The following is a 13,076-nucleotide window of genomic DNA, read 5'->3' on the forward strand; positions in this document are numbered from 1 at the left end:
AAGGAGGCAAGAGCAGGGAGCGGTCAGGAGACCAGAAGGAGAGAGTCAAGGAGAGGAGCCATCCCCTCCAGGTGGGGGAGCTCGCAGAGGAGGAGTGAGGGGAATAAGCTACTCCACACCACTCTCCCCCCTCCCTCCTCTGTCTGCTGTGGCTCCCTACTGGCTGAGCCAAACAGAAGCTCAAGGGCCCAGGAAGAGGCTGATGTAGTCCAAACTAATCGGCCCACCAGGGCCCAGTGGACAGCGGCTCTGGAGGGACGAAGGGGACGAGGGGAACAGGAGACGGATTTCTATCTTCGGGCCTCGCTTTCTGAATTCGTAAAAAGTGAATGTTAATATCTCCCTCCCAGTGTGCTTGAAGGGAAATGGAATAAAATATGCGAATAATATATGCCGGCATATGTTCGGCCCCTGGCAAATGTGAGTTTTGCAGAAAGCGTTTACAGTTGGATGGTCTCACCCCAGGGTGCACCGGTGCCCTGAAGTCTGCTATGAATTTCTCAAACAGATTTTCCACAAGAAAATGTTTTTCCTAACAGTAACTCCCACGTTTGAGCTTCTTCTGTATGTCAAGTACGTTACAGACAGTGACTCCTTCTGGCCCAACACTGCTTCCCTAGGGGCTGTGGCCCACAAACTGGGACTCTGGCCGAGAGAGGTTGGTAACTCATCCCTGGTCACTCGGCCAGGAAGCAGGTCTGGCCCCAAAGCCCACAGTCGTTCCTTCCTGCTCTCCTCTGATTTCTGAGCGCGTTCGTACAATTCAAAGATGAAGTCGCTGTGGCAGGAGCAGAGCTGGAGAATTTCCCCAACCTGAACGGAGGCATCCAAGGCCCAGGACCGTGGAGTTTCAAAATCCCCATGAGGCCCCGGCTCCCGAAAGTGGCCCCCGACCTTCAAGGCACCTCTGTGCCGTCTCCTCCTGAGCTCACTCACCCACCGCGGCTGCTGTTGGTTGGTTCCAGGTCACCCGTCTCCAGCTCCATCTGACCAGTCCAACACCAGCTATGCAGAGAGCCCGCCCTTGGAGCCAGGTGAGGGAAGACTCCTTCTGGGGGCCCACAGCCAGCTTTCTCAGACCAAGCCGGTGGTGTCCCGGGTGATGGGGAAGGGAAATGGACGTTTTCCTTTTTCTTTTCCCTTCCTCCCTCCTGACATTCCCTAACTTCAGACAACACGTCAGACAACCCTTCTTCCTGGCTCAATGCCCGAAGTGCCAGCATTCCCTTCATTCTGAGAGCTCAGAACTAGCATCTTCGAAAGGCCACTGATCAAATGTCACATATGCATGGGCAGAATGTTCAGTGAGCATTGTAAGGGGATTTGTTGAGAACGAGCTTGGTGGGGGTGGCAGGGTTCCATCAAGTGGGTCCTTGATTAACTCAGCAGATAGTTATTAAACACCTCCTCTGTGCAGAGCTCTGTGCCACCCTGGGGCTGTAGTCCTGGGCAAAAATGGGGGGGGGGGTGGCTCCCCAAGGAGGGCGTCTGGGGAAGGGAGAACCACCATCCCAAGCAGCCTGCCTTCAACCCCATCGCCGACCCTGTCTCCATCCTCCAGGGCTTCCAGGTTGCGGTGGCACCTAGGCAGAGGGGCCTGGGAGGGGGAAGCGTGGCACCCACAGTACCAAGGAGAGCCCCTGAACCCAGAATTCTGCCCTTCTTTCACACAAGGGTGCCCTGGAGACAGCGGCAAGAGAGGGAGGTTTGTGGAGACTGGACCCCTGGTTCTCTCCAGACTTAATGAAGGCATCCTAACCTCTCTAGTCGCCCTCAGCCCCCTTCTCCTGACTCTAAGGAGAACCAGGTCAGGCCTCAGAGAGGGCTCAGGGACGAACCAGCCCAGCCCCATTTTGCAGACTGTAAGGCTGAGACCCAGAGCCCAGTGGGATACTGTCCACGATAAGGCAGTGGAGTCCCTGGCAGCCGGCGGTCCCCACTCCCACCCCTGAGACCTGTCCTCCTGCGGGGTGGAGGCCTCAGCTGGCGTCTGGCAATTCCAGGACAGCAGCTCGGGGTCCGCCTAGTGAATGGGAGCAGCCACTGCGGCGGGACGGTGGAGGTCTGGCTCGGGCTGTCCTGGGAGCCGGCCTGCGGGGCCTTCTGGGACAGCTGGGCCTCTGAGGCCGTGTGCCGCGCGCTGGGCTGTGGCGGGGCCTGGGAAGCCACCCCGCCCGCCTTGCCGTCCCTGGAGCCGCCGCCTGGGCCAGGCGCGGGGAACACCAGCGAGGCCACGAATGCCACACTGACCCTGGCGCCCGCCGTCCGATGCACAAGTGCCGAGTGGCAGCTCTGCAAAGTGGTGGAGCACGCGTGCGACAGGAACGAGACGCCGGCCAAGGTCACCTGTGCAGGTACGGCCCACCACCCGTGCCTGGCCTGCCCTACCCTCCGGCCTTCAGCCATTGCTGCTCACTCCCCTCCCCAGTCCTCGACGCTGGACCCAAGCCTTACCCTCTGGACTTCCCAACCCCCCGCCCCGCCCCCATCGCAAACACAGCTGGTTTCCACACTGGAGGACAGCAGCACTGCCTCATTTCCAGCTCTGAGCAAAGCCTCTGATTTGGACCCCAAACCTCTCTCCCTACTAGATCTCCAGTTTGACCACTTGGGTCCCCAATCCTAACTGGGTCTCTGGCCCTTACTTACTGGTCCTGTGCCTTCTCTCACTTAGGACCTCTATCTCTGCCCCTACCTCCCTGTACATAAATATGCCAGGTTCCCCAGTGTCCCTTAGCATTGTCACTTTCCAGCCCCCAACCTGCTCTTGAGGCCCCGCCCACCAGGTCTCTAGCCCCGCCCACCAGCCTGCCCCAAAGCCTTCAGCCTTGAGGCTTCCTCTGTCCCGCCCACCAGGTTACTAGCCCCTCCCACCGGCTCCATAGCCCACCCACAAGTATCCAGCCCCGCCCCCATGTCCCAAGTCCTGAGTCCCCTACCTCTGCCCACTAGGCCCCAGTCCAAACAGGGTTCCCCAGTCCTGCCCACTGAATTACCAGCTTCTCTCATTGGATCCACAGCCGCCACTACCCTCCTAGCCCTCTCTTCCTCGACCACCCACAAACCCTTTCCCTTCCTTCCTTCCACAGAGAACCGCGCTGTGCGGTTGGTGGGTGGTAGCAGTCGGTGCGCTGGCCGCGTGGAAGTGTTAGAGTACGGCCAGTGGGGCTCGGTGTGCGACGACACGTGGGACCTGGAGGATTCCCACGTGGTGTGCCGGCAACTGAACTGCGGCTGGGCGGTTCAGGCCCTGCCCGGCTTGCACTTCGCCCCTGGCCGAGGACCCATCTACCGGGACCAGGTGAACTGCTCCGGGGCCGAGAGCTACCTGTGGGACTGCCCGGGGCTGCCAGGAGACGGCTACTGCGGCCACAAGGAGGACGCCGGCGTCGTGTGTTCAGGTCAGCAGGCGGCAGCTGAGCCCCAGCCCTTACCGGCGGCCAGGGTGCAGGGAAGGGTGGCCCCTGCCGGTGCGAGGTCAGGTGCACTAGGGAAGGTAAGACCCAGGCAAGCGATAAAAGCCCTAGGAAAGGAAGCCAGGGGGCGATTAGGGGGAGCCAGCCACCCAGAGTTGGAGGGACAAGCCTGCCCACCTCCTGGAGGAAACCACATCAGAAAGGAGAGTTTTTCCCAGTAGGGAGTTGGTCACCTGGTTCAGAGCAGCAAGGGGAGACGGAGGCAGGGAGGCCCCTGAGGAGGCCGTCAGCAGTCCGGAGGAGGAGCCCATGAAGTCCTGGTCCAGCCAGGCCTTCTCCTTACTGTGCACAGGAATGGGGGGTGGGGGTCTCGGTGAAGATAGATTCTGATTCAGTAGGTCTGGGCAGAACTTGAGATGCTGCATTTCTAACAAGATTCCATGCCATGCTGATGCCGCAAGTCCGCGGACCACAGTCTGCGTAGCAGGCATGCAGTGCCAGCCAGAGCTGGTGGCCGAGATGAGGTGGGGTGCCGATGTAGGAGGGAAAGCACACAGGATCTGGAGACTGATTGCCTGTAGGGTGTTCGCATTCCTGAGTCTGGTCTGGTGGGGGTTTCAGCTCGAAGGATCCCGACCTGATTCTGCCCCCGCCCCACCTCTCCCCTGCAGAGCACCAGTCCTGGCGGCTGACTGGGGGCCGTGACTCCTGCGAGGGGCAGGTGGAGGTGCAGTTCCGTGGGGTCTGGAGCACAGTGTGTAACAGCGAGTGGTACGCACCGGAGGCCCATGTGCTCTGCCGGGCCTTGGGCTGTGGGACCATGGTCGGAACACCCAGCGGGCTGCCCCACTCCCTGCCGGGCAGAATGTACTACTCGTGCACGGGAGACGAGCCCACACTCGCCGACTGCTCCTGGCGGTTCAACAACTCCAACCTTTGCAGCCAGTCCAGTGCAGCCAGAGTCCTCTGCTCAGGTACCCTCCCCGGCCCCCTCCCCCAGATCTGCACCAGGAATTCCGCCTGACTCCGAAGCCTAAGACCTCGGACTAGGTCAGGAATGACAACCGCTGGCATTAGAGGGACCATCGCCCTTACTCACCATGTCCAGGCAGACAGGGCTGATGAATCAGGGCATTCTTGCCCAGGGAGCCTCGACTCAGCCCCCAGATAGTTATGAAGGCCTTACTGTATGCTAAGCAGTGGTCCCTGTTGACTGGAATTGGCTCAGGAGGTGAAACCAGCTGCCACCCCAGGGCTTGTGATCATAGGTGGTCATAGGAAAATAATATTGGGAGACAGGCTCTGTGCCCGATCATGGGGCAGACCTTGGGGAGCACTTGATACCTCTTCTTTCAGCTAAGCCTCATGTCCACGCAATGAATTGGGTTCTACCATATTTCACCGAATCTAAGGTGGCATTCGATATGTCACACTATTATTAGTTTACGTGCCATAAAGGACATAAATGCGGCCAGAATAAACTCACGACATGTCATCGATTGTAGCAATTTCAGAGGGGCTAAAATGCGAAAAAGCCAGAGCATTAGACCCAAGGACACGTGGTATTAACGTCCCTATGGAGTTCAGGCACCTGACTATGAACTCCAGCTCGGCCGCTCACGCACTGGGAGGCTGCAGGTCCGCGGATATGTGCATGCTGACCCTAGCCACTTCGCAGGGTCGCTGGGAAATCAGGAACTATCCACCAAGGGACTTTGTCAGCTCCATCCCTTACCTGTCGAATGATTAGGATAATGATCATCGGGTCAACTTCCCCACTCCCAAGGCCAATGTTAAGTGAACCCAGGACTTAACAGAGAAAGGGATCTGTGGTCGTAGCAGATTTTTACCGAAAGAAGAGATACTTTCTTTTTATTAGCCTCTTATTCTAACCAGAGAAGGTTCCCAGCATTGACTCCATGAGATCTTCCTTATTGTGGGGGGGTGGAAAAAGCAGGTGTCCTTAACCATCTGCCCCCCGCCCCGCTTCCCATGACTACGCCCCTCACTCCAGCCCCCGTGTCTGTCTCGGTCAGTGTCTAACACGAGGACTGGCACACAGTAGGTGCTCAGTTATATGTGTTGAGGCCATGCACGGTGCTTTCCGACAGGCTCCCGGAGTCTGCTCAATCTGTCCACTCCTGAAGTCCCTGCAAGTGTTCAGCCAGTCACTGTAGGTGAGTGTCACTCGGTTCACGGTTTCTCAGAGACGTAAGTGGTAAGTGCGTGAACGCGCATGCGCCCCTGGGAGGGGCCGGAGGGCTGATCCCCTTCCCCCACCTCCAGACAATGGACTGGCCTCTCCCTCCACCCCCACCCTGTCCCACCGCTCTGTTCTGTGGGTGCTTTTGCTCCTCTCGCCTTCCCTCCCTGCCATGTCAGCTCCCCGGCTCCCCGAATCCTGGTACGTCAGGGACAGGAGCCCACTCTCCTGTCAGCTCCTCTCTGAGCCTCAGATCCCTTGACTGTCAAATGGGGGTGATACTCATGGCAGGTTTCTCCTGGCGCTGCTGTGAGTCTCCAGGGAATTAATTTTTCTAAAGCACTTGGAACAGGGCAGAGCCCACAGTAAGCAGTGTTTGAGCACGAGTTATTCTCGCGATTATTGAGGACAGGCATGGAGCCCCTTGGCAGCCCCAGGAGAGCCACAGGGGCTGGTCCAGCTTCACGGGCTCTACGCCGTCCCCTGCTTCCTACCGGAGGAAAGTGGAGATCTTGCTCTCCTGATGGCCCAAGACACCTTCTCTGGGAAGCCAGCCTTGGTGTCCCTTGTAGGGCCTCATACCTGCCCACACCTCCATCCCAGCAAGCATGACACCATATTGGATTGAGCCAACGTATCGATCCCTCCACTAGGCAGCTCCCTCAAGGCCTGTGATGCTGATGTCATATTTGTATCCTTAGGGCTTAGCGGGCACACAGTGGGCACTCAATAATTGTTGAGCGGAGAGAGAGAGATCCCTGTGGGCTGGTGTCCAGGGGAAAGTTTCCTTCAGTCAATTATCCATTCAATATGCATCTCTTGAGCACCTACCTACTAAATACAAGGCACTTGAAAGCAAATGGGTAAATTTAAAAAAAATAAGAGGGGAGGAGGATAGGCCAAAAGGGAAGTGGGAGAGCTGCAGGGAGGCTGGAGAGGCAAGAAGGGCAAGGAGAAGTCTATGTCCATCCCTTTTTCTCCCTGATTTGGGGTTCTTGCTTCCAGAATCTTCTGTGACCGTGGAAACGGAGGACTGGAAATCACGGGAACTGGTGTTCCTCATCCTCTGCGTCATTCTGGGGATTCTCGTCCTTGGCTTACTCATCTTCGTAGCCGTCATCCTCTTGAAAGTTAAAGGAAAATACGGTACGTACAGAGTTCTGGGAGCCACGGGAAAGGCCCAGAGAGGGAAAGAAGCAGGCCTGAGGTGTGACCCTCTCAGGGGGACGTGGGCCTTGCGGGACTCCAGCAGGAGTGGCAGTGATCCAGCAATGGCCACCCAGCCCTGGCCCCGGGGGCCACCTCCCGATGGGAAGGATTTTCCCAGCATGCCCAGCAGAAGTGGTCCATGCAAGGAAGGACCGACCAGACCCTATGTGTACATGCATGTGTGTTTGGGGCAGGGGGTGAGGAGGAAGGTGCCTCAATGAGAATAGGACCAAGCCGACTGGGAGAGAGCAAAAAATGACTCGTAGAATCTCTGCCTCCCCTCCCTCAGCCCTCCCTGCGACGGTGAACGACCAGCACCTGCACACCACCACCCCAGAAGGGATCAATAGCTATCAAGATGTTCCCATCACCATTCCCAAAGAAGAAGGTAGAATGTCACCCACCGTGGGGGTGGGGAGGGCTGGGGAGGACAGGAAGGGTGTCCTTTCTGGAAGGTCAGTCTGTTTAGGTCAAAGCAGTGCCCTGGATGGAGAGGAGACCTCAGCCAGCCCACTGGGGCCTGTGGGACCTTGAGCATGGCATGTCTCAATCTGGGCCCTGATGGGCAGATGGCCTTCCAGGGTAGTCATTCTAGGCTAGGCTTTGGAGTTCTGGAACAATACCGGCTTAGGGAATTTCTCAGAGGACAGTTCAGCCCTGCTACTTGGCCGGTAGGTTTGGGATATTATGGCCTCTTCCAGTGGCCTGCTCCATCAGTCTTCCTGCAGAGCCCCATCAAGATTTTTCTGGAACATCATTTATTTAATATTTTCTGAATGAAAGAAAAATTGAATCGGTCATCCATCTTTTACAACATATGGGTTTATACTTCTTGAAAGTCTTGTAAAGGAACTCAAGCTTAATCGCATTGCATTGTGACTATATTAAATCACCTTTATTTGAAAGCATTCGATGACAGGAAAACCAGTACAAAACTCAGCCAAATAATATAAATATTCTCCGTACACGGTATCCACGCATTCAAGGAAAGAATATGAATACACAACCTAGCCCCCAAGTTAAGCTCGGAGCATTTGCTCACTGACTATTGTGGGCTAGAGGCCAAGAGCCACACTGCCTGCTTCTCTGGGCGAGTTCCCTCGCTGTGCCTTAGTTCCTTCAGCTGTAAAATGGGAACACGGAGGTACCTACCCCACAGAGTCGTTACGAGATTCCCAATGAGATCATTTCTTACATGTCTGAACAGAGCCAGGCATGCGGTGACTGCTCCCCGTTTGTGAAATAAACAGATGTTATTAGTTCCCCGTGTTTGAAATGGGGGGGCTTGGAAAACCCAGGCTGGAGGGTCTTATACAAGACGGGCTACCCGGCGCTCTCCCTGCCCCTCTGTCTCTGGTCCCCACCATCCACGCTCTCCGCTGCCTCTCCCTGCGCCTTTCTGCCCCGCCTTGGCCACGCCCCCAACTCTGCTCTCTCCCCAGTTCCCAAGCTGCCCATCCAGGTCCAGACCCCAGCCCCCAAGGACTCGGACTCCAGCTCGGACTCAGACTACGAGCACTATGACTTCAGCGCCCAGCCTCCCGTGGCCCTGACCACCTTCTACAGTGAGTGCCTGGGCCTGGGCTCCCCGGGGGGCCCACCTGCCCCAACCAGGGAGAGGGCCCAGTTGGCTGGGGACCGTCAGTGGGCTCCACCTAATCACCCCTGCACACCCCCCGGACTGACCGAAGCTTTCAAAGCGCTTTGTGACCTCAGAGACAGCTCCGTGTCCCCAGCCTCCTTCTTTCCCACCTTTGTCTCTGGCCGCACAGGGTCTTAAGACCCGCCCCTTGACCTTCACCGAAAGGTGGCCGTGTCTGTGTTAGGCAAGGAAGTCCAGGCGGGAGACACACTCAGATGGCTTCTCACACGCTCGCACCCCGTCTGTGTCCCACCCTGCCCATCCTCCTCACCCCGTCCCCTCCCTTCATGAGGAGCCCAGCTTGAACCTCTTAGCCGGTTTTTCCAGCTCCGCTCCCTGCCTGCTGGGGATAGGAGGGGGGAAGACAGTGCTTAAGGCAGGCCCTGGGCGGCGCTGGACGTTAGAGCAGAGAATCCCGTGCCTGTGGTGGACTCCCTTGGGAGCTCGTCAAACACTCCTCAGCTCCCGCCGGGACCCACCATATAGGTTAGGATGGGAGTTTGACTGTCTGTGACCGAGGCCCCCAAACGACAGTGCCCTGAGCCGTTGGCAGGGGCCCAGGCTTCTGCTTTCTTGCTGCTGTGCAGTCCCTAAGATCTTGCCCTCATCCACATGGTCCAGAATGGCTCACGACCGTGCCCACATCCCGGGCAGCAGGAGGGGAAGGGAAGGTGGGGCAGGCCCTACCCTGAAAGGCAGGATGCCAGAGACGCCCACATCACTCCCACTCACAGCCACACACACACACACACACCCCGGCCCGAGCTTAAGGCCACCAGCTGCAAGAGAGGCCGGCAGACGAAGTCTCTGTCCTGAGCAGCTGTGTGTCCAGATAAAGGCCAGAGGGTCTCCTCCTGCAGGAGGGGAGCATGGATATGAGGGACAGTGAGGGACAGCTAGCCGTCTGTGCCCCAGCTGCTGAGCCAGGGCCTCTGGGGTGGGAGGCGGGTGCTTCCACTGCGGTCATGCCGCAAAGCCACTTTGGGGACCCACCGGGGGGAGGGGGCGTCCCTAGAACCTGAGATTCTGCGCCCAGGCGTGTAAGATGCAGGACCGAGAGTGCAAAGTCCTACAACATCGTGACTCGATTCAGTGGTACCGGGTTCGAGAGAGCAGACTCCAAGATCCCAGACCCTCAAGTCTTAAGACTCCACAAATCCTCGTCCCCTCTCCGGTTCCGAAGCGAAGGTGCCCCAAAGCCCGGGAGGCAAGGATTCCAGGCCTTCCAGCTTCTGCTCCGGGAAGTCTCGATGGGACACCTTCTGCCCAGAGGCTCCAGGGCGCAAGGAGAGAGCCCAGGACTCACCCTGCTTCCTTACGCAGAAGAAGGGGCGGCTGGGGAGCAGCAAGGGCCAAGGCACTAGGGTTTCTGGCGGAAGCAGCCTGATCCCGTGCTGGTTAGAGACTGTGGTTCAGGGTCCAGCTGGACTAGGACAAGAGCCTGGGATCTGATGGGAAATGCGAAGCCCCTCTGTACCCCTGGGGTGGTCCTCCCACGCTGTTCAGCCTCAGGGCACCCTCCCGAGTCCCAAGGCACAGCGACCCCTCCTCCAGGCTCCGGGCCGAGCAGATGGACCTGCCCCCCTCGTCACCACCCCTCTGCCTGCAGATTCTCAGCGGCACCGCCTCACGGAGGAGGAGATCCGGCAGAACAGGTTCCAGATGCCTCCCCTGGAGGAAGGTCCGATGCCTCCCCTGGAGGAAGGTGAGTCGGGCTGGGCAGGTGCATGGGGGCAGTGACAGCGATGTCAGCCCTGACTCCCGACTGAGCGCCTCAGCTCAGCCTGAGGACCCCCCTCCGCAGGTCCTTCCTGATTGCAACAGTTTCTCTTGGCAGTTAGTTCTTTCTTGAGTCTCATTTAACGCCCTCTTGGTGCACTGCTGCTTCTTTCCTCACCGTCCTCCCTTTCCTGGGCCAGGACTTGAAGAGACGCGTCCTTCCCAGATCCCACCCGTCGGCGCTGGACACTACACGGCAGACACCCCCCTCCTGGGCTCCCAGCACCACCCAAGGAGCAGCAGTGGGTCCAGCACCTCGTCTGGGGAAGATTACTGCAATAGGCCCAGCAGCGGGCCAGCTCCGTGGGCCCCTCCGGTGTTTTCTACAGAGAGGAGCCCCCTCTTGGAGCAGCCCCCGAACTTGGAGCTGGCTGGCTCCCAAGGTACCTTTTCAGGTAAGCTGGGCCCAGGAGGATTCCGTGCGTGCCCCGGCCTCCCATCCCACAGCCGACCTGGCTGGAGGAAGCATAAAGCCGGAAGCCCCCAGCCAGGCTGAGTTCGGGATTCTAGCCCCAGCTCTGGGGCCACTTGCTGGGTGACCTGGGACAAGGCTCCACCCCTCTCTGGGCCTTCATTTCTTCATTCATGGTCAAGTCAGGAACTTGACTCTTGGGAGTCCTGAGGGCGTCCTAGCTCCGGCAGCTTGCGAGCTGGCTGTCTCCAGGCAGACAGTGATCGGCTCTGGGGGGTTCCAGCAGGGCCATCGGCCGATGACAGCTCCAGCACCTCGTCCGGGGAGTGGTACCAGAACTTCCAGCCGCCGCCCCAGCCGCCCTCGACGGAGCAGCTGGAATGTCCAGGTGCCAGTGGGAAGGGAGGTGGTCCTGGAAGGGGGGGCTGACAGGAAGCAGGGGATGGATAAGTGGGGGAACTCTGGATTCATTGGATTCATGAGCCCAAGAGGAAAAGAAGAGAAGGAAAGGGATTCTTTTAAGCAAACAAGAATATGAGGAGGTGGGGAAAATGACTGCAGATGGGACAGAGAAAGATCCAAAGAATGCCTTGAGAGGAAGTGAGCTCCCCATTAGTGGACGCATTCAAGCAGCGGTAGCCAGTGGCCCCTTAGGGGAGACTGTGGTAGCAGGGGGTGTGCCAACAGTCAAGTCACCCATCATTTCCTGTGCAAGCCTGGGGACTACGGCCCTAAACTGCACAGACGAGGCTCTGCTTTCTGGGCTGACATTCTAGCAAGGAAGATGGTAGTGAGCAAGACGACGTGATAGGAGTCTGGTCACTGCACCCCACTCGGCATCACCAGGGAGGGGTGTGGTCTCAGACCCCTTCAGCTCTGTCTCATGGGGCAGGAAGGGTGGTGACCAGCCTCCCACTGACCCAAGTCTCCCACCACACAGGAGCCCCCACCCCGCAGCCTGATTCCATGGACAGCGAGGAGTACGATGACATCGGAGCTGCCTAGGCTGGGCCTGGCTGAGGCCCCAGGTGGCTGGCTCCCTTCTGCTGGACTCCTGCTGTCCCTGCCCGCCCTCCCACACCCCGCCCTCCCACACGGTCCCCCAGGGGGCTGACAGGCCTTCCCCGGAGAGACGCAGGGAAAGCCCTCACCCTGCACTCACCGCTCAGTCTCCGTCCATCAGATAGAAGCTACTGGCACAGACCCCCTCAGCCCCAGACAGCCCCAAGGTGGGGGGTGCTGCCTCTGAGAGGTAGTGAGCGCTCTGTCTCAGGCGTGAGCAAGCAGCCTGGGCCACCTTTCAGCAGGCTGCGGGGGTGGGGGTGTTGAGCTGAATGACTTCTGAGGCCCCAGAAGATCCTCGGGTGTCTCTGCTTTGGTTCCCTGAATCTCAGATGGCTCAGGTCCCGGAGGTACTGAGAGAGCAGAGAGGGGCCCCATCCCAGTGCCTCCCACTTGTGGGGGCGGCTGGGTTGCTGTTGCTTTGACAGGTGGATTCTGGGGCTGGGGGTGACACACCCGCCAAACCAGGCTGGTGGCCAACTGGGCACGGAGTCCAGCGTTCCTGGGAGCAGCCAGCTGACCACAAGCAGGAGGACTGCCCTTCCCCCGCGACCAAGGGGCTGGGGCCTCGGCTAGCCCTGCCTCTAGAGATCCTGGGAGCCCACCAGGGCACAGCCCTGTTCTGCAGGGACTGTCCCTGGGCAGAAGACCCTGGACAAAGGTGGCCCTGGCTCAGCTCCCCCAAAGACTCAGAGTTGGGCCCCGGGCCCCGTGGGAGCAGAAGCACAGAGCTCTCTGCCAGGAGGGGCCCAGAAGCTGCACGAAGCCCTGCGTGCCCATCTGTCTTCTTGGATTGCTGGGAGCTTCCCCAGGGAGTGCATGAATATACAGCCTCACCCGAGCCACGGATACGATCCGTCCAGGCAGCCTCACCCGAGCCACGGATACGATCCGTCCAGGCAGCCTCACCCGAGCCAGGGATACGATCCGTCCAGGCAGCCTCCAGAGAGAGGCCTGCGCGCTCAGCGCCAGCTGCTGGGGTCCTGTTCTGAGTATCCTGAGATTAAAGTCATTGCTGAATAAGACCGGGGCGTAGAGTGACAAGTCCTTGAGCTGTTACAGTGCCCAGCCTCTGTGCGTGTGTGTCTGTGTGCGTGTGTGTCTGTGTGTTTGTGCCTCTATGTGTGTGTCTGTGTGCTTGTGTGTGTGTATCTGTGTGTGTGTGTCTGTGCCTGTGTGTGTGTGCCTGTGTGTGTGTGCCTCTGTGTGTGTGCCTCTGTGTATCTGTGTATGTCTGTGTATCTCTGTGTGTGTGTCTGTGTGTGTCTGTGCTTGTGTGTCTCTGTGTGCGTCTGTGTGTGTGTGTCTATGTGTCTGTGTGCCTGTGTGTGTATCTGTGTGTGTGTGTGTGTG

At 58.6% G+C, this 13,076-nt stretch overlaps 1 protein-coding gene across 2 annotated transcripts in view; it reads left to right on the forward strand.

The window, feature by feature from the left end:
* CD6 (CD6 molecule) overlaps positions 1–12,746 on the forward strand; it is a 38,205-nt gene extending 25,459 nt beyond the window's left edge. Inside the window, exons 2-13 of one of the 2 annotated variants that reach the window (XM_057317527.1) lie at positions 966–1,034; positions 2,004–2,354; positions 3,090–3,401; positions 4,088–4,390; positions 5,528–5,593; positions 6,625–6,765; positions 7,118–7,216; positions 8,271–8,393; positions 10,080–10,175; positions 10,390–10,644; positions 10,945–11,049; positions 11,602–12,746. In XM_057317527.1, the coding sequence (XP_057173510.1) occupies positions 966–1,034; positions 2,004–2,354; positions 3,090–3,401; positions 4,088–4,390; positions 5,528–5,593; positions 6,625–6,765; positions 7,118–7,216; positions 8,271–8,393; positions 10,080–10,175; positions 10,390–10,644; positions 10,945–11,049; positions 11,602–11,666 (1,985 nt within the window). In that variant the 3' untranslated portion in view covers positions 11,667–12,746. The remainder of the gene's footprint in view (positions 1–965; positions 1,035–2,003; positions 2,355–3,089; positions 3,402–4,087; positions 4,391–5,527; positions 5,594–6,624; positions 6,766–7,117; positions 7,217–8,270; positions 8,394–10,079; positions 10,176–10,389; positions 10,645–10,944; positions 11,050–11,601) is intronic. The other variant, XM_057317528.1, reaches the window with a different exon arrangement.
* The last annotated feature ends 330 nt before the right edge of the window (positions 12,747–13,076 follow it).

The sequence above is a fragment of the Ursus arctos genome, unplaced genomic scaffold (assembly GCF_023065955.2).
Source record: "Ursus arctos isolate Adak ecotype North America unplaced genomic scaffold, UrsArc2.0 scaffold_23, whole genome shotgun sequence".
Lineage (NCBI taxonomy): Eukaryota > Metazoa > Chordata > Mammalia > Carnivora > Ursidae > Ursus > Ursus arctos.